Genomic DNA, 21,867 nt, shown 5'->3' with positions numbered 1-21,867 from the left:
ATATAAATGGTAATTATTAAATTAAATTAATAAGTTTTAAATACAAATTCTAATAATTAAGGAAATTTCGAGTGCATTAAATGCACCTTAACGTATACCCCGTGACATACGTTAGCAAAATCCTTTTTTAAATCATTGTTGTAATTATTGTCATTTAACACTAATAAAAATGAAACTTATCTAATAAGATACTCTCATTAATAATTAAATCAATGCATAAAACAATTTTACACTAAGTTGGTATATGGAACTTATTTTCAAGAACTGATTTTCACTCTTATTAAACATGAAAACGAAACTCAAATGAGGTCCCTTTGAAATTCAAATTCCATCAAGTCAATTAAGCATTCTTGTAAAATTCCATGATACAAAAATTTGAAATCGTGCAAATGATTTCCATGGAAGTGAACTCTGCTTGTTTGGCCAAAGTGTTGTATTCATTTAGAGATCGCTCTATGCCTCTATACCACCAGGAGTAACCATCATCGTAAACATATCAAGGGCGATAGTATTCTTATAAACTTGATCATCAATACTACCGCTATAATCATTTTCATGGTCACGCAATATTGCTTCCACCACTACCACCTTCCCACCGTCTTGTAGCGCTGTCCAACAGTTCTTTAGAAGCTTGATGCAATAGATGTCATTCCAATCGTGAAGTATCCACTAATAAAAACAAAATTCATCGTATATTATATTATATTATAGAGTAAACTATATCGTTACCGAGTATAATTTACTACTCGTATATTATAAGATGCTAATTAACCTTATAATGTACTAACCTTCATGAAAATAACATCACCTTCCGGAACACTCTTAAACATATCACCTCCAGCTTCACACCTATAGAAAATAACGTACATATAGACCAATATTTTTATAAAAAAAAAAAGTCTGCGCGAATTAGTTGAATTGAATACCTGGAAATGGAGGTGCATCTTTGATGACGTGGGGTAGGTCAAAATTGATTCCCTATTTCCCTTAATGTTAGGATACTTGGAAACAATAAGCTGAAGGTTTGCTCCTAATCACCACCTACATCAACTAACTGTTTTGCTCCTTCAAATCCTCTGTACTTGTCATGAATGATCTTCATCACTATCATCGTATGGTTATACATGCTCGTGTTGAATTTCTCACCAAAACTCTTGTCTTTTGCACAGTATTCAAATAGACTCATCCCATGGGCCCTTTCAAATGGGATCCCACCCTCAACTATTGCATCTTTCATATGATACCTATATATAATATATATAAATATAATTAAATCATAGGCGTCTTCGGGTATGGCCAATATGGTCAACCGCCCATGGCATAAATGTTTAGCAGAGCCCGAAACTTTGAATACATATATATTTTTCGCAAAGTAGTTAAGTAAATTAAATTAAAATTGTCAAATAAACTCAATAAAAACTAGAAGCTTCTTGGAATAAAACACTTTGATACGGCTGTGTTGAGAACTTTTTTCATAGTGGTAAATTTTAGTATTATCTTTTTATATGTATTAACGAAATTTTTCGTGTATAAAGGCGAATTATTATTTTCGCACAGTGCCTTGTAAATTGTTGAGACGACCCTAAATTGAATAAATAATCATAAGTAAAATGGTGGTAATGCAAATAGCAAGATATATAGAAGATGGATGGATAACGTCAAGTACTCACCAACAATCGACAACTACTATATCGTAGCAAACAATAAGTGATGAAGCCAAAGATGTCACATCTTCATTTTGGACAAAGTAATTGGAAACCTCATTCATGCCATATAACTTGATACATTTTCCATCTTCATCGGTTACAACATTCGATGTAAGAATCGATTGACTAGCAAGAAAACGGAGAATACGTTCAATTAAAACAGGGGTTTCAGGGGATTGTTTAGAGAGACTAGAAGCAAGATCATAACAAGAGAATTGACCACCTGGTTTCTTTGCCATTATCTCAAACAGATCAAGTTCAACCGTGGTTTTTATCACCATCGTAACAAGTATTTGATGGAAAAATGATCACAACGGGCAATCTACAAAACGGAAACAAACATCCGTTTGACAAGCATTTCCCGACCCATATGAACCTGTGAGAAAACTAACAAATAAGGTATACCACAATCACCACAAATCAGCCCCAATTCTGTCCCAAATCAGCAAATACAAAATAATTGAGCACACACAATACACACGAGACTTTTTACGTGGAAAACCTCTCAAAATCGAGAGTAAAAACCACGGGACTCGTAAGCCACTTAATGTTTCACTATCATCAACAAAGAGAACAATACAATAGGTCTTCTCTAGATCATATAGAGGTATACAACATCATCATACTCTTGAACTACAACAATCAACAAGTATATAAACAACCTAAAAAGACAAAAGAGGAATTATCTCACCCAAAAATCTGCTCTCTGTTCCAGCAGCAAGAACACGACCTACAGACCTTATTAGACAAATTCAACAGTTGAAAATGTTGGCACTGATGTCAGGAAGACACAGTCCAAACAGTGTGAAGATTCAACGGTCGGATCTCCGGGGATCGAAGGTTTTCTGGCCTGCTGTCACTGTAGACGGGAATTGGGGTTTTGACTCTTTTTCTTGATCTCTCTTGCACTCTTGATAATGAAAACAGCTGCAACTTGATGTTTTAAGATGCCCTCCTATGCTTGACCAAGTCAACCAAGCAATGGGCCTAATTTTGTTGGGCTTGGGCTTGTTAATACTTACTCATATTTGGAAACCCAATAACAAAACCCAACAAATCTCCCCCTTTCCAATTATGAGGAAGGAATCGCCATCCCGGCGATCGAGCAACATACCTTGAGCTTCTCACTTGCTAAAGCCTTTGTGAACATGTCGGAACCATTATCATCGGTGTGAACTTTATCAAGTTTAAACGAACCATCTTCAAGACGTTCTCTAATCCAATGATACCGCACATCTATATGTTTTGTCCGCTTATGATACATAGAATTTCTAGCCAAATGAATCGCACTCTCATTATCACAAAGAACCACATATCGTGATTGCTTAAACCCAAGGTCTTGTAGAAACCTTTTCATCCACAATAGTTCTTTGCACGCTTCTGTTGCTGCCATATACTCAGCCTCGGTTGTAGACAATGCAACACACTTTTGTAACCTTGATTGCCATGAAACTGCTCCCCCTGCGAAAGTCATCAAATATCCAGAAGTGGATTTCATGTTATCTTTGTTTCCTGCCATATCTGAGTCTGTATAACCAACAAGCACCGGCTCTCCATTTCCGAATGTGATACCTAACTTTGAAGTACCTCGTAAGTATCTCATAATCCATTTAACCGCTTCCCAATGCTTCTTACCCGGATTTGACATAAACCGACTAACAACACTTACCGCATGAGCTATATCTGGCCTAGTACACACCATAGCATACATCAAGCTACCAACTGCTGACGCATATGGAACTATATCCATCTCCTCAACATCCTCCTTTGAAGTAGGACAATCTCTTTCTGTTAGCTTAAAGTTGTTTGTAAGAGGGGAACTAACCACTTTAGCATTCTTCATGTTGAATCTACTTAGCACCTTTTCAATGTATTGCTCTTGTGATATATGTAACGTCTTAGCACCTCTATCTCTAGAAATCCGAATGCCAAGAATCTGTTTTGCTGGCCCCAAGTCTTTCATAGCAAAAGACTTGCTCAATTCTCGCTTCAACTGCGCAATTCTTTTAATATTTTTACCAACAATTAACATATCATCAACGTATAACAACAATATGATGAAATCATCATCACCAAACCTCTGAAAGAAAACACAATGATCTGAAGTTGTCTTTCGGTAGCCTTGCTTTCCTATAACCGACTCAAACTTCTTATACCACTGTCTCGGTGCTTGCTTCAACCCATATAAACTTTTCTGAAGTCTACAAACATAATTTTCTTTACCCTTAACCCGAAAACCTTCAGGTTGCATCATGTAGATTTCCTTATCCAAATCACCATGAAGAAAAGCAGTCTTGACATCCATCTGTTCAACCTCAAGATCAAGACTAGCAGCTAATCCAAGAACCACTCGAATAGATCCCATCTTCACAACCGGTGAGAAAATCTCATCAAAATCAATACCCTTTTTCTGGCTGAATCCTTTAACGACTAACCTAGCTTTGTACCTTGGTTGTGAAGTAAGTGAAGGTTTTTCGCATGCCCGAGAGACATATTAAATTAACGTGGCTAATATGTTTTGATCCAAGTCGGGTCATACCCAATAACAAGCTTACCGACACCTTATTTGTATTTGATTTTAACGATTGGTTCATTAATCAAATACGCGACACTTGAACTTTAAGAAAAATGGTTTTCTTAAATATTACTTGATGTGTATTTATATAAATTATGGAATAATTTATATAATATGGATTTAATTATTTATAGGTAAATAATTAATAAGTTTATGTTACATTTTATATAAATGGATTATATATATTAAGATGTACATAAATAAAATGGAAGTTTATAAAAGAATGTTATAAAATAAACTAATTCTTTTATAAAACATATTCTATAATATGTGTTGAGTAAGTGGCATTGGAGTCTAAAATACATCCACTTTGACTAGCCATTTGAATGGATACTTGCATTTTCAAGAAGCATAAGTATCTAGGACTTCTTGGAGACTCAACACACTTTGAATACACATCAAAACACTTCAAAAAAAACTGCATAAACTCTCACAAAATACAGCTGCAGGCCGTGGGGTATTAAGGGGTTTAGAGGCTTCATAATTTGATTTTTGTAAGCCATATTCAAGTGTTATTAAATCCTAACCAAAGTACAAGGTGTTGGTTACAAGTTTGGGGTATAATCTCTTGAGGTTTCATCCATTTGAAGCTCCATTCAACATCATCATCTTCATCACTTTCAACTAGCTTGGAATAGGTATAACATCTTATTCTTGCTTGTAGTTTGTAAGCTTATTTCTCAACTTGATCCTTTTTCTTGGGATTTAACTTTTATATGGTTAAAGATATACAAGTTTCAATTGGTAATTTTACATGCTTCCGCTTTGAATGATTCTTAAAAGGTTTTAAGTATTATGAAACTTGTTAAATCCCAACAATGGTATCTAGAGCCGAAGTTGTTGAAATATGCTTCGAGATGATCTATTAAACCCACTATATTTTTGCATTTTATGAACATGCATGATAGTAGAATGCAAAAATTTTCGGGTTTGGGTGGGGTTCATATTATGGCCGAATTATTGAGTCCCAAAAATGGGTTTTGGGCTCTTTTATTTGGTCTATATTTTGTTCATAAGTTGTTGTTCACAATCATAGCCAAGACCTTGTGGTTGTATGAATGTTTGTTTGGTTGATTTATTAAATTTCAATATGGTTGTGATTATTCATGCAATTTGGTTTGTAATAATATTCATTTGGTTATGTAATTTATTTTATATTTGGTATGTAAAATAGATTAGGTTGTATTTTCATTTTCTAGACAAAATGTATTAGGATATATTTTGTAAAATGATGAAGATGATGAAGACTTGAAGAACACATGAAGAAGCATTTGGATGCAAGATTAAGTGGGAGATTTTAAAATCTCCTACTTTGTGTTATTACCCTTAACCGGTGGCATTTGTTTTCGGCTAAACAAATGTCTACCAAAAATGGCTTGATTGTGAACATATGATTTTGCATGCGTGGTTGTTTTGTATGATTATGTGGATTGTATGTTTGTATGCTACAAGTTAATCACACAAGTTAACAACAAACTAAAATGGCAATTTAAATTGGTTAAAATTGACATTATTAATGACATGCAAAACGTCAATTTAAATGGTTAAATTAAAAACGGCTAAAAGGACACTAATAATCGGTTATTAAGAACATGATAAGGATCATACATATAAAATGGTTTATATCAAAGTAATAAAATTGGCTTTATTACATAACATGAAAATGGATTTTCAAATAAACCATACACTAAATGCATGTTGGTGTATGGTGCAAAAGTTTTCTCAAACTAGAATTAATGAAAACTTAAAATCCCTTATTAACAAGGCAAACAAGTTAAACGCCATCCTTTTGTGGAAACACTTAGACGTATTAGGAAACTCTTGATGGGATAAAGGTCACCTAACCGTCATGAGCGAACTAATATGAATAAGGTACACTTCGCATACATGTGGGATAAAGGTCACCTAACCACTTGTATGTTAAGTCTACATGTTTACACAAGTAGGACGACTTGATTTGGGAATCATGAACTTAGGGTCACCGAAGCATGATGAACAAATAGGCGTTGATGGGATAAATATGCCATGCAAAAGGATTGCATGATCCCATAACTTAGAAGTTGCAAAAGGATTGCAATTGTCATATAATGACTACCTAGCTAAATCAAATAACGGGATAAAGGTCACCTAACCGAAATTTGATTTACCGTTGGATTCTAATATTTAATAAGTCAAATAAAATTTAAAAGGGTATTGAATGTTAAATTAAAATCGATACTTAAACGAACTTTGTTAATTTTGTAGATGGCCGCCAATAACAACAACAACATTCCAAACGCACCACTTAACCTGAACCACCTATCATTAAGGTCTCTCTTAGAGAAAGACAAACTCAACCATACAAACTTTATGGATTGGTTCCGCAATCTTCGGATTGTCCTCAAACAAGAGGATAAAATGTATGTGCTTGAGGATCCCATTCCCGATCAACCGGATGAGAATGATGTGGAGGCAATGGCCTCTTACGATAAGTATTGCCACGACTCCCTTCAAGTCTCATGCTTAATGCTTGGGACTATGATACCCGAACTCCAAAAGGATTTCGAGCACCATAGTGCATACGACATGATAACGCAATTGAAGGAGATGTTCCTCCAACAAGCGCGTGTCGAGCGCTTCGAAACAGTTCGGGCGCTACATGCTTGTCGTATGGACGATACCCAATCGGTTTCATCTTATGTACTCAAGATGAAAAGCCTTATCGATCGTGCTAACCGACTTAACCTAAACATATCCAATGAGTTAGCCACCGATCTTATCCTTAACTCCCTATCAAAAAGGTTTGATCAATTTGTAATTAATTACAATATGAATGGGATGGATAAGAGCATAGGTGAGCTTCACGGTATGCTTAGAACGGCGGAAACTAGCATGGGTAAAAGGGCTTTACCCGTGTTAGCAATCGATCAAGGTGGGTCCAAAAGTAAGACCTCTAAGCCAAAGGTGGCTAAGAGAAAAGGACCCGCCTATCAGGGCAAAGGGAAAGGGAAGATGGTTACCCCAACCATCAACAAGGCTAAGAAGCAAAAGGTAGCCGAGAAGGCAAACCCCAAGGAAGACCCATGTTTCGGTTGCGGTGAGATGGGTCATTGGAAACAAAACTGTCCGGTTTATCTTAAGGAGTTGAAGGACAAGAGGGATGCAGGGCAAACCTCAGGTAATATATATATGGTATATATAGAGCTTAGTATTACTTCTTCTAATACATGGGTATTAGACACTGGATGTGGAACTCATATTTGCAATTCATTGCAGGGGTTCAAAAGAAGTAGCAAGCAAACGGGAACATCAAGTCTCTACATGGGTAATGGAGCCAAAGTGCCAGTGAAGGCTCAAGGAGACTTTATGTTAAAGCTTCCAAGTGGTTTGGAACTTATTTTGAAAGATGTTTTGTATGCACCCGATTTATGTCGAAACATTATTTCCATTTCTCGTTTGAAACAATGTGGTTTTAATCTTAATTTTGTTAATGATGATATCCATATTTATTTAGATAATGTATTCTATTTCAAGGCTTCACCTTCAAATGGAATTTATGAATTGGTTCATGATGACACATCATCTAGTAGCTCAATGTACCATACAAGCACCAAGAAACTCAAAAGGGATTTGAGTGATTCCTACTTATGGCATTGTCGCCTTGGTCACATAAACAAGAACCGAATACATACACTTCAAAAGAATGGACTTTTGAAATCAAATGAAATGGATTCGTTTGAAGTATGTGAATCTTGTTTACAAGGCAAGATGACTAAAGCACCTTTCAAAGGGACCTATGAAAGGGCTAAAGATTTATTGGGATTAATACATTCGGATGTATGTGGACCCTTTAAACCCATGACTAGGAATGGTGAAAGATACTTTGTTACTTTCATTGATGACTTTAGTCGTTTCGGATATGTCTACTTATTAAGACACAAGGACGAAACGTTTGAAGCATTCAAAGAATATCAAAACGAAGTACAAAATCAACTCAATAGGACAATTAAGGTACTTCGTACCGATAGAGGAGGTGAATACCTAAGCGATGCCTTCCAAGATCATCTTAGGAGTTGTGGGATTATCTCACAACTTACTCCACCCGGAACACCCCAACTTAATGGAGTTTCCGAAAGGAGGAACCGAACCCTAATGGATATGGTTCGATCTATGATGGCAAGAAGCTCGTTGTCTCTATCATTTTGGGGTTATTGTCTAAGCTCCGCGGCTCGTATTTTAAATATGGCCCCAACCAAGAAAGTGGAACGAACTCCTCACGAGATGTGGTTTGGTAAACCTCCATCTCTATCATACTTAAAGGTATGGGGATGTGAAGCTTATCCTAAGCGTTACGTCCCTAATAAGTTGAATGCTCGATCCACGAAGTGTATCTTCATAGGATATCCCAAGGATGATATGGGATACTATTTCTATGATCCATCCGAGCAGAATGTATTTGTTGCTCGGAAGGCGGAATTCCTTGAAACTAAGTTCCTAATGGAAGGAAATAGTGAAAGGAAGATAGATCTTGAAGAGGTTCAAGATCAAGTAGATGATACACAATTGGTTGACACTAGCACTCAACATGAAAATGTTGATAGTGATCAAATAGATGATCAAAATACACAAGACATTCGTAGATCTGGTAGGATTAGCAATCCTCCTGAGAGATATGGGTTTCTCATAGATGGTTGCTATACGGTTGATTTGGATGAACCAACAAACTACCAAGATGCTTTATCAAGGATTGATAAAGATAAATGGCAGGAAGCCATGAACGCCGAGATGCAATCCATGTATGAAAACCAAGTGTGGGAACTTGTTGAGCAACCTCCTAGCTCTAAGCTAGTTGATTGCAAATGGCTTTTCAAAATGAAAACCGACATACATGGAAACTTGGATACATATAAAGCTAGACTTGTAGCAAAAGGTTTCACTCAAACTCAAGGGGTTGATTATGATGAAACTTTCTCGCCAGTGGCAATGCTAAAGTCTATTAGGATATTATTTGCCATTGCTGCTCACTATGACTATGAAATATGGCAAATGGATGTCAAAACCGCTTTCCTAAATGGATATCTTGAGGAAGATGTTTATATGGTACAGCCCGAAGGTTTTGTTGATCCGAAAAATCCTAAAAAGGTATGCAAGTTAAAGAAATCAATCTACGGATTGAAACAAGCATCTAGAATGTGGAATCATCGTTTTAATGAAGAGGCAAAGAAATTTGGCTTCATTAAAAATGGTGATGAAGCTTGTGTATACAAGAAGGCTAGTGGGAGCTCTAGAATGTTCCTTGTGCTATATGTGGATGATATATTATTATTTGGGAATGATATAACCACAATGCAAGATGTCAAAACTTGGCTAAAGAGTTGCTTCGCCATTAAGGATCTTGGAGAAGCACAATACATTTTGGGGATAGGGATCTATAGGAATAGATCCAAGAGATTGATAGGTTTAAGTCAAAGTACATACATTGATAAAATCTTGAAAAGGTTCAAGATGGAAAACTCCAAGAGAGGTTTGGTACCTATTCAAAAGGGAACCGTTCTCAGTTCATCTCAGTGTCCTACCACAAAAGATGAACAAGAAAGAATGAAGAAAGTCCCATACGCATCTGCTATTGGGTCTATCATGTATGCAATGATATGTACTAGACCGGATGTGTCATGTGCTCTAAGCTTGACAAGTAGATACCAGAACAACCCAGGAAACAGTCATTGGATTGCTGTTAAAAGTATATTGAAATACCTTAGGAGAACTAAGGATATGTTTCTAATATATGGGTCTGGTGAGGAGGAACTCGCTGTAAAAGGTTACGTGGATGCGAGTTTCCAAACTGATCGAGATGATTCTCGATCACAATCCGGTTATGTCTTCACGTTAAATGGAGGTGCGGTCTCTTGGAAGAGTTCGAAACAGGAGGTTGTTGCGTTATCCACTACAGAGTCGGAGTACATTGCCGCCTCACTGGCAGCTCAGGAAGCTGCATGGATGAAGAAATTCATCGACGACTTAGGAGTGGTCCCTTCCATTCAGGATCCTCTTGAGATCTTTTGTGACAACGAGGGTGCGATTGCTCAAATCAAGGAACCTCGTGCCCATCAAAAGACTCGTCACATTGAGCGGAGATTCAACTACATAAGGGATGAAGTTGAAAAAGGAAAGATATGTATTCGCAAAGTTCATACAGATCATAATGTTGCGGATCCACTCACGAAGCTTTTACATGGGCCAAAACATGAGGGACATGTTTGTGCATTAGGGCTTCGATATTCTAGTGATTGGATATGATCTATTTTATGTATTGTACCGGAACGAAATTATTCAAACTCATTAATATAACTATGGTGTTAATTTATTTGAGTTATGTTCCTATTTTGCATATTTCATCCATGAATAAGCAATTATTCTAAAATTCCGTAGTCGATCACATTTGTGGGAACAAGTGTGAGGTTTAGACTATTATGAACTCGGATTGGTATACATTCATAGGTTGAATGTGGGGCAAGGTTGCAACCAAAGTTCATATATATTTGTGGGAAACAAATATTGGAAGACCCGCTCTCAAGAATTACTGTATAGAGCCTTTGTGGTTGATCACATGTAATCTTGAGTAAAGGCGAATGTATTGTATCCTCTGACCTGAGATACATATTGGGTTCTAATATTCACCAAGTATTATGCCTTGATTCTTTCCTTCGCTATTCTGAAATATGGTAGTACATAAGGAAGAACTCAGGTATATTACAAAGTGTATATCTAGGACGTATGTAGTCAAGATGGAATTTGTCCCTCTTATTCGTTGAGAGTCAGATGTCTAAGGCCTGAAAAGTTAAATCTATAAGAGAGTGATCACTCTGTATCTCTTGGATTTAACATGACATCTAGGATGAAAGGATATAATGAAAGATTCACCTACATATATCAGTTCGAGTAGGGAGCTCGAAAGGGATGATGTTATTGAATGGCACAAAGTCATAACATATTAGGGGTGATGGACGGTGTGTTAGGCTGTATCCATCACTTGCATTAATTTCTTATGTTTCTCGTGCAAGTGGGAGATTGAAGGTTTTTCGTATGCCCGAGAGACATATTAAATTAACGTGGCTAATATGTTTTGATCCAAGTCGGGTCATACCCAATAACAAGCTTACCGACACCTTATTTGTATTTGATTTTAACGATTGGTTCATTAATCAAATACGCGACACTTGAACTTTAAGAAAAATGGTTTTCTTAAATATTACTTGATGTGTATTTATATAAATTATGGAATAATTTATATAATATGGATTTAATTATTTATAGGTAAATAATTAATAAGTTTATGTTACATTTTATATAAATGGATTATATATATTAAGATGTACATAAATAAAATGGAAGTTTATAAAAGAATGTTATAAAATAAACTAATTCTTTTATAAAACATATTCTATAATATGTGTTGAGTAAGTGGCATTGGAGTCTAAAATACATCCACTTTGACTAGCCATTTGAATGGATACTTGCATTTTCAAGAAGCATAAGTATCTAGGACTTCTTGGAGACTCAACACACTTTGAATACACATCAAAACACTTCAAAAAAAACTGCATAAACTCTCACAAAATACAGCTGCAGGCCGTGGGGTATTAAGGGGTTTAGAGGCTTCATAATTTGATTTTTGTAAGCCATATTCAAGTGTTATTAAATCCTAACCAAAGTACAAGGTGTTGGTTACAAGTTTGGGGTATAATCTCTTGAGGTTTCATCCATTTGAAGCTCCATTCAACATCATCATCTTCATCACTTTCAACTAGCTTGGAATAGGTATAACATCTTATTCTTGCTTGTAGTTTGTAAGCTTATTTCTCAACTTGATCCTTTTTCTTGGGATTTAACTTTTATATGGTTAAAGATATACAAGTTTCAATTGGTAATTTTACATGTTTCCGCTTTGAATGATTCTTAAAAGGTTTTAAGTATTATGAAACTTGTTAAATCCCAACAGTAAGCTCATCTGTCTTCACTTTGAATACCCATTTGTTTCTCAAAGCTCTCTTTCCTTTAGGTAACTTCACCAGCTCATAAGTATTGTTCTCATGCAAGGAATTCATCTCATCTTGCATAGCTTCACCCCACTCTTTCTTATGCTCATCTTTCATTGCTTCTGAATAACATTCTGGCTCTCCCCCATCAGTAACTAATACATACTCATCAGCAGAATATCTAACAGAAGGATGACGGTCTCGGGTAGACTGCCTAAGTGGGACAAATGGGGGCACATCTGGTACTGGAATCTCTACCTGCTCCGGAGCATAATCATCATCAGTACCATGTTCATCATTATGAACATCATCTCCAACATGTTGTGGAGTAACTGGATCCAAATCAACAAGATCAGCACTAGTTTGAGGAACTGAATCTGTCTTCTCAACATCTTTTAACATCTGATCTTCTGTAAAAACAACATCTCGGCTTCGTACAAGTTTCTTCTGAACTGGATCATATAACCTGTACCCAAAATCATCTTCACCATAGCCGAGGAATACACATGGCTTAGTCTTCATATCAAGCTTTGACCTCTCATCTTTGGGAACATGAACAAAAGCTTTACATCCAAAAACTCGTAAATGACGGTAAGAAACATCTTTGCCGCTCCAAACCCTGTTAGGAACATCAAAACGCAAAGGAACACAGGGGGTTAGATTAATAATATGAACTGCCGTATTTAAAGCCTCACCCCAAAAGGAATCGGACAACCCTGCATGTGAAAGCAAACATCTAACTCTCTCAACCAAAGTTCTGTTCATCCTCTCTGCTAAGCCATTCAACTGAGGTGTCTTTGGTGGAGTCTTTTGATGCCGAATACCATTCTCCTTACAGTAAGCATCAAATCTGCCAATGTATTCACCGCCATTATCAGTCAGAATACACTTGAGTTTCTTTCCCGTTTGCCTTTCAACTAGTGTATGAAATTCTTTAAACTTTTCAAATACTTGATCCTTTGACTTTAAGGTATAAACCCACACCTTCCTGGAATGATCATCGATGAATGTAACAAAGTAGGAACATCCACCAAGTGTCCTAGTCTTCATAGGCCCACAAACATCCGAATGAACTAGATCAAGTATGTTCTCCATTCGAAAAGGAGAATGACTCTTAAACGCAACTCTGGTCTGTTTCCCTGCCAAACAGTGAGAACACTTACTCAAATCAATACCACTAACACCCGACAACACATTCTTCTTGAACAAGATAGACATCCCCTTTTCACTCATGTGGCCAAGTCTTTTATGCCACAACTCATTAGAATCAACATTGTCCACTGCGTTAACAATGTTCTGGATGATCTTCGGACGCGTGATGTATAATCTTGAGTCTTTCTTGCCTCTTCCCACTATCATAGAACCAAGAGTTAGTTTCTAAATACCATTACCAAAACCGTTATAATAACCATCATCATCAAGAATGCCTGTTGAAATAACATTAAGTCTCATATCCGGAACATGTTTTACATTATGCAAAACTAACTCCATTCCCGTGTCAAATTTCAAACAAACATCTCCAATACCAACGATCTTTGATAACCCGGCATTACCCATCCTAGCAAATCCATAGTCACCTGGAGTGTAAGATGAGAAGTGATCTCTACAAATTGCAACATGACATGTAGCACCACTATCAACAATCCAACTCGTGTCATCATGAGTAAGATTGATCATATCATAATCAATACAAACAAAGAACTCATCTGTGATAGCGTTAACTTCAACCTTATCATCATCACCACCATCACTTTTCTTTTGTTTATTCTTGTCATATGCCTTTTTCTTCTCATTCTTCAACTTTGGACAATACCACTTTGTGTGCCCCTTTTCATGACAATTATAACACTCAACGTTAGCAAATTTGCCTTTGCGTGAGCTGCTACGATGATTGCCTCTTTTACCCTGACCTCTACTATGACTTCTCCCCCGCGTTTCTGTGACCAAGATATCTGACTGTGAAGAGGAACCTTGTGACTTTCTTCTCATCTCTTCATTCAAAATACTACCCTTAGCCAATTCCATGGTGATAGTACCATTCGGTGCAGAGTTGGACAAAGATGTCCTAAAAGTCTCCCAAGAGTCCGGTAATGTACCAAGTAACCAGAGACCCTGAATCTCATCCTCAAACTTGATACCCATACCTGCAAGCTGATTTATAATACCCTGATATGCATTTAGGTGATCTGTAATAGGAGTCCCATCATGGTACTTCAAAGCCATCATCTGCTTAATTAAGAACAACTTGTTATTCTCAGTCTTTCGTTCATATAACTGCTCAAGCTTTTTCCATAAGGCTTTAGCATCAGTCTCCCCAGTAATATGATTCACAACATTATCATCAACCCACTGCCGAATATACCCACATACTTGTCTATGCAAAATTTTCCATTGAGCATCAGATTTTTCCTCAGGTTTATCCTCAGTAAAAACAGGCAAATAATAATCTTTCACATAAAGAAGATCCTCCATTTTACCTTTCCAAACATGATAATTTGAACCATTTAAACTAATCATTTTACTTGTATTAGCTTCCATCTTTCACACAAGTCAAATCAAATAACCTAGCTCTAGATACCAATTTGATGGGAAAATGATCACAACGGGCAATCTACAAAACGGAAACAAACATCCGTTTGACAAGCATTTCCCGACCCATATGAACCTGTGAGAAAACTAACAAATAAGGTATACCACAATCACCACAAATCAGCCCCAATTCTGTCCCAAATCAGCAAATACAAAATAATTGAGCACACACAATACACACGAGACTTTTTACGTGGAAAACCTCTCAAAATCGAGAGTAAAAATCACGGGACTCGTAAGCCACTTAATGTTCCACTATCATCAACAAAGAGAACAATACAATAGGTCTTCTCTAGATCATATAGAGGTATACAACATCATCATACTCTTGAACTACAACAATCAACAAGTATATGAACAACCTAAAAAGACAAAAGAGGAATTATCTCACCCAAAAATCTGCTCTCTGTTCCAGCAGCAAGAACACGACCTACAGACCTTATTAGACGAATTCAACGGTTGAAAATGTTGGCACTGATGTCAGGAAGACACAGTCCAAAAATTGTGAAGATTCAACGGTCGGATCTCCGGGGATCGAAGGTTTTCTGGCCTGCTGTCACTGTAGACGGGAATTGGGGTTTTGACTCTTTTTCTTGATCTCTCTTGCACTCTTGATAATGAAAACAGCTGCAACTTGATGTTTTAAGATGCCCTCCTATGCTTGACCAAGTCAACCAAGCAATGGGCCTAATTTTGTTGGGCTTGGGCTTGTTAATACTTACTCATATTTGGAAACCCAATAACAAAACCCAACAGTATTCCCCCATTTATTTGACTCACCCTTAGTAACCCTTCTTCTTCTTTACACATCTTATCTTCCTTTTCTAAGGACCCCACTATTGAACAACTCATGTTCAATGCTAAATACTTTAGCTTTCAATCGTGAATTAATATTGGGAAGGATCCATTGCTTATTGTTATATGGAAATGTGATTCCGATACATCGGTAATTACAGTTCATGTTAATTATCCCTGACTTTCTGCCAGGCCGGTGGGTGGCTCTTCTTTTAAGATTAACACTTCATTTTGATTTTCTACTAATAAACAATTACTCCAACTTGCTTAATTTTTGTAACAGAACAAAAATGTTTGATTTTAGACACATGAAACAGTCATTCAACACAACAAAAACAAAAATGTTGCCCTCTAACTGTCACTAACTTAATAACTTCTACAGCTCGGAAAACTAGTTTAATATTCCAGTCAGTCATAAAGGTTTTTTGCAGACTTGGTTCTCAATGTCTTGCTTTCGTTCTTCTCAACCTTCGTTGCAGACTTTTCATTTTGAGAGACAGCTTTTGCGATGGCCTTTTGCTTTCTAATATTCTTAGTTCGCTTCATTTGTACTCCCTTCTTCACCTTTCTGTTCACACAAATAGATGGAGATAAGTTTACATACATAAGTCCTTTATAAAGATGATAAAAAACGTATGACAAGTAAAAAAAAAATGACGGAAGTTTAACAGGATATGAAAGTTTAAAATTAAGATCAATTCAGATAGAAGTATGATTCTTGATAACCATATCATACTAATAAATTGTCAAGGATCAAATGAACTCGGCAGATAACATCAAACATGATGACAAAGCAAGTAGACGTTATCAAACATGTGCCATTTGATCAATGATAATAAAACTTAGAAAGGCATAACCACACTTTCAGCATCAGGGCTATTGTGTGCAAATTTCAAAATTTTCAATTTTAAGTTCCATGGTAGATGCAGATGCTGTTGAATGCTAGTACCATTTATTACTGTTCGGCTATATATAATGGTTTCCGACTTTATATCAAATCATCAGTAAACTCATAGAGAACCTAATGTTAATTTCTGACCTGCTAATTTGAGACCGAGTAGAAGCAACAGTTTCTGAAGTATCCATCGCTGTAACTGCAATTGAGAATTCATTAATTACTACATAAATTAAAATTAAGCAATTAACTGATTAGTTGTAAACATGTGAGAAACAACGCACTCGTAAACAAATTGTATTTATGTACATGTGTAGATATAAATAGGTACATACCTTGAGGTGAAACAACGGTGGTTTCATCGGTGTTCATAGCCGTTGAAGCAGTTTTCTTACTCCTCTTCCTGTTCTTCGCCATTATTACAGGAGAAAAGGGTTCGAAAGCGTGAAAAGGTTTGAAACCCTAGCTTTAAACTTCAAATCTGGATGCAACTAATGGGCTAGTCTGGATAGACTGGGCCGGAATGGGCTGGGCTGGGCTGGGCTGGGCAGAGCAGAATGGACTTCTGGTATTGAATGACCTTTTTTAGTCTCTTCAGCTTAATAACAGCCATTGATTTTGAGTTTGAATTTTGAACTTCAAACTTTGAAGGCAGTTTACCGGAATCTCTAATGATGGGATTAATTTCATTTTTCTTTCCTTTTTGCGACACAGTAAATATGTTTTAAGTGATAAAAATTTATATAAGAGGTCATAAAAATCCGAATTAATCTAATCTAGGATGCTTTTTACATCACTCACTCTAAGTGGTGACTTGGAGTCATTTTTATGTTTATTTTAATAAGATAACTGTAACGTGACTGTTTTTTTCGGGCACAATGGTAAACGTTATGGCTAGTGCTTATGATCAAATTTTTTTTAATCATGATCGAAAAATTTCTGGTCTTGATCGAAAATTTTATGGTGGCAGCCGAAAATCTTACGTAGTCACAAGCAAAAAATCGGGCCACCACCACAAAATTTCTGATCGCGACCTAAATTTTTTCCATCATGACCAAAGATTAGGCTACTCACAAATCCACAAGTGACTTTTGCGATTTGTAAAGGCATTTAGGTTAGTCGATTTTTAACGGCGTTTTGTAAGAGTTAGTTACTCCATTAATTATGGAACTCCTATCATCGTAAACTTCCGATCACTTTATTAAACTAATAGCCGGTTCATCATTCTACCGTATGCAGGGCCGGTCTTGTGTAATCTTGTGCCCTGGGCAAGTCCAGGAAAAACACCCTTTCACAAACAAATTACACATTATGATTAGAGTTTGGAGTCTAGTCAAGCTAGACGAAATCCTCATGCCAATGTAATTATCAGATTAAAGTTTTACAATGTGAGGAGATCAACTCCGAGTTACAATTTGATACATCACCTACTCCGAGTTACAATCTGATACATCAACTCCGAGTCTAGTGTCAAGCTAGACGAAATCCTCACGCCAATGTAATTATCAGATTAAAGTTTTACAATATGAGGACATCAAGTCCGAGTTACAATTTGATACATCACGTACAACGATGTCTTTGTGTATTTTTCCAAAAAAAAAAAAAAAATCAACAATTAATTTGTCATATTTAACAGAAGTTATAAAAGTCATAAATTTGGTTCACCAATGTTTGATTTACCAGAAGAAAATCATAATGAAAATGAGGATGTCCTTTTTATTATAAAATAGTCAAAGTTCTAACACTAAATTTTTCAAAACACATTAGAGTTGAAATGAATATTGTAAATGTGATTATTGTAAATAAAAAAAAAAATTAGAATTTAAGTACATGTGATTTTTAGTCATTTTGCCTTGATGATCAGTTTAGTCTACACCTTAGAGTTTAGGCAACACAAGTACACAGCCAATTTAATATATATAGCAATGATAATTAATTTACACATATCACATCCCAACTCATAATTTACAAGAATAATGGTCACATAACTTAAGCACCAGGCACAAACTTGGTAGCATAGACCCATGCATTGTTATTCACAGGTAGGGATAGCAATGGATCGGATATGGATCGGGTGATGCCGTATCCATATTCATATCCATTTAGTTTTTATTCATCCATATCCATTTAATTTCAGGTCATCCATCCATATCCATATCCAATGGATTAAGCGGGTTAATGGATATCCATTGGATATTCAAATAATGTTATATTATTTTCTAATATGCGATAGAAATAAAAACGTTGTATAGCAGAAATAAATATAGCATGATATAATTAAAGTCTATCCAAAAGAAAATGTAATCTTCGTCGAAGATAGAACACAATTTATTAAATTTACTATTAAAAATAGATTATGAAAAATTAAATATGTAATTTGTATGATTATTTTGTTAGATATATGCGTGTTTTATTATAATACATCATAGTTATTTGATTATTTTGATTATAAGATTGAAAGCAAAATGTAAATATAACGGTAAATGAATTAGTAATGGTAAATACGTAAGCATATATCTATATATATGTATTTGTATATGTATTTCGGGTGTAAATGGATATATCCATGGATGAAAATTTTCATCCATATCCGTATCCATTTAGGTTCATCCATATTCGTATCCATATTCATTTAAGTTTATCCATATCCATCACGAAACGGGTGGATCGGATGGATATCCACCGAATCGGGTGACCATTGCCATCCCTAGCCACAGGGTTGTCCAAATGGTCCAAAAGGTTCTCTAATGGTCCTTTCCCTGTTACAATTGCTTGCACAAAGAATCCAAACATTAAAAACATTGCTAGTCTTCCATTCTTGATTTCTTTCACTTTCAACTCTGCAAAGGTTGTCGGGTCATCCGCAAGCCCCAACGGGTCAAAGTATTGACCTCCCGGGTAAAGGTTGTTACCATCTCCAACACCCTCAAGTCCATGAATGCGGAACCCTTCGACGAGGCCCATTAGGATCACTTGAAAACCGAGCACTGCTAATATGCTTTGGGCATGGACTAAGTTGGGGTTACCCAAGTAGTCTAGTCCACCTTCTGAGAAGATTTGGGCTCCGGCTTTGAACCAAACGAATAAGTGTGACAAGTTGATTCAAAATAAATGTATCTTTATATAGAGAAAGATAGATTAATACCATTGTGAACTTGCCATTGACTATAGTAACAGAATCTCTAAGTGAGTTGACATTGGAGCTTCTGGTTTGACCCAAGAATGGTGTGGCTTTAACCACAGTGATGGAGCTACCAGAAGTTGCAGCCATGGATGTTATTATTGATAGATATGGAAGCTTCTTCAAAGAGTTTGAGAATGAAGGTGTGCAAATGGGCAGTATGTATAGGCATATTGAATATGCATATTTGTGGTTCATATTGTATTGTGGTTTGGTGAAAAATAGCAATTTCAGATGAACCAATCAGTTCACTCCAAAATATTCTCATATCTCCATTTCATATTCTTTCTATCTATATCTATATTTTATCCTGTATTCCTGTGCTTTAGTATTTATCATAAAAAATCAAAGATTTGTCTTTATAAAAGTAATAATTCAGCAGCTCTTTTTCTATCTATATTTTATCCTGTGCTTTATTATTCAAAGAACAAAGATTTGTCTTTATAAAAGTAAATAATTCAGGACTCAGGAGCTCTTTTAAGCTTAAAAAGACAATAAAATGCGGTGTGTATAGGCATATTGAATATGCATATTTGTGGTTCATATTGTATTGTGGTTTGGTGAAAAATAGCAATTTCAGATGAACCAATCAGTTCACTCCAAAATATTCTCATATCTCCATTTCATATTCTTTCTATCTATATCTATATTTTATCCTGTATTCCTGTGCTTTAGTATTTATCATAAAAAATCAAAGATTTGTCTTTATAAAAGTAATAATTCAGCAGCTCTTTTTCTATCTATATTTTATCCTGTGCTTTATTATTCAAAGAACAAAGATTTGTCTTTATAAAAGTAAATAATTCAGGACTCAGGAGCTCTTTTAAGCTTAAAAAGACAATAAAATGCGGTGTGTATAGGCATATTGAATATGCATATTTGTGGTTCATATTGTATTGTGGTTTGGTGAAAAATAGCAATTTCAGATGAACCAATCAGTTCACTCCAAAATATTCTCATATCTCCATTTCATATTCTTTCTATCTATATCTATATTTTATCCTGTATTCCTGTGCTTTAGTATTTATCATAAAAAATCAAAGATTTGTCTTTATAAAAGTAATAATTCAGCAGCTCTTTTTCTATCTATATTTTATCCTGTGCTTTATTATTCAAAGAACAAAGATTTGTCTTTATAAAAGTAAATAATTCAGGACTCAGGAGCTCTTTTAAGCTTAAAAAGACAATAAAATGCGGTGAAGGTAGATCGAACACCTGACCTTCAGATCTTCAGTCTGACGCTCTCCCAACTGAGCTATCCCCGCAACACGTTTTAATGTTACCAAAATTTCATAATATGGTATTATTATATCTTATTTTTGTCACTAAGATATTTTTGAGAATTATTTTACAAATTACTATTACGTTACTATACATACATATTATTATATTAATAGCTAATTCAATATTTAATATAATAATTAATACGATGAAAACTCTAAGGCTTAATTTAAAAAATATATCTTATTTATTTTATATATATCCTTAATAAAAGTATGATATACTAGTGAACAATAAAATATCAAACATTAGCAATATATTTATATTTTAATTTCATTGGTATATATATATATACTAGTTAATGATCCGTGATTACACGGGTTTGATAAAAAAATTTTTTTATGTAAGATAAAATGTCACCGAGTTGCAATATTAGTAATTTTTTGTAATAAATCCAATTTCAGGTGCAACTTTCAAGTCGAAGTAAGTAGCAATTGACCTGATGATATGAATTTAGAAGATGGTAAAGAGATTCGAACAAATTATACATGAATCTAAGAAGAAACAAATATAGAATGTCATTTCTTATATCAATAATAAATCCGTCGAAGAGGGACACATATGTGATATAGAACAAAACATCTATGTAAGTCTTTACGTCTTCTCTTCGGATCTTTCTATCTCTCCCATCTTCAGACCCCAACTATCACTCTTGATCAAACTATAATTTTCAAAGTGACCAAAACCACGAATTTGGTCAAACTGCATAAATACTGAAAATTCAAGCAAATCACAACATGTCCACCCAAAACTTTGAAAAATCAACATGTCCTAACCAAAATATTCTCACATCACAAACGTGACCAAACTACCATAACAATCACATATCA

At 35.4% G+C, this 21,867-nt stretch overlaps 1 protein-coding gene, 1 non-coding gene and 1 pseudogene across 2 annotated transcripts; all 3 read right to left on the bottom strand.

The window, feature by feature from the left end:
* Nucleotides 1-340: 340 nt before the first annotated feature.
* Nucleotides 341-1,999, bottom strand: LOC139858948 (caffeic acid 3-O-methyltransferase-like; annotated as a pseudogene).
* Nucleotides 2,000-18,305: 16,306 nt separating this feature from the next.
* Nucleotides 18,306-19,846, bottom strand: LOC139858947 (chlorophyll a-b binding protein 3, chloroplastic-like). Its single transcript, XM_071847774.1, has 3 exons — nt 19,735-19,846; nt 19,278-19,643; nt 18,306-18,319 (listed from the first exon to the last, which is right to left on the bottom strand). The coding sequence occupies exons 1-3, from the start codon at nt 19,844-19,846 to the stop codon at nt 18,306-18,308; spliced, it is 492 nt and encodes a 163-aa protein (XP_071703875.1).
* A 1,102-nt stretch (nt 19,847-20,948) lies between these two features.
* On the bottom strand, nt 20,949-21,021 carry TRNAF-GAA (transfer RNA phenylalanine (anticodon GAA)). Its single transcript has one exon. It is a non-coding gene; the product is annotated as a tRNA-Phe (tRNA).
* Nucleotides 21,022-21,867: the final 846 nt, after the last annotated feature.

Source organism: Rutidosis leptorrhynchoides, chromosome 7, assembly GCF_046630445.1.
Source record: "Rutidosis leptorrhynchoides isolate AG116_Rl617_1_P2 chromosome 7, CSIRO_AGI_Rlap_v1, whole genome shotgun sequence".
NCBI classification, from domain to species: domain Eukaryota; kingdom Viridiplantae; phylum Streptophyta; class Magnoliopsida; order Asterales; family Asteraceae; genus Rutidosis; species Rutidosis leptorrhynchoides.
This window is presented reverse-complemented; position numbering and strand designations above follow the sequence as displayed.

Bases quoted from the DNA above. Each gene is read 5' to 3' on its own strand.
- LOC139858947 (XM_071847774.1), bottom strand. From the start codon at position 19,846: ATGGCTGCAACTTCTGGTAGCTCCATCACTGTGGTTAAAGCCACACCA. The intron at 19,644-19,734 runs GCAAGTTCACAA...TTTGGTTCAAAG, and splicing joins TTCTGTTACTATAGTCAATG to CCGGAGCCCAAATCTTCTCA.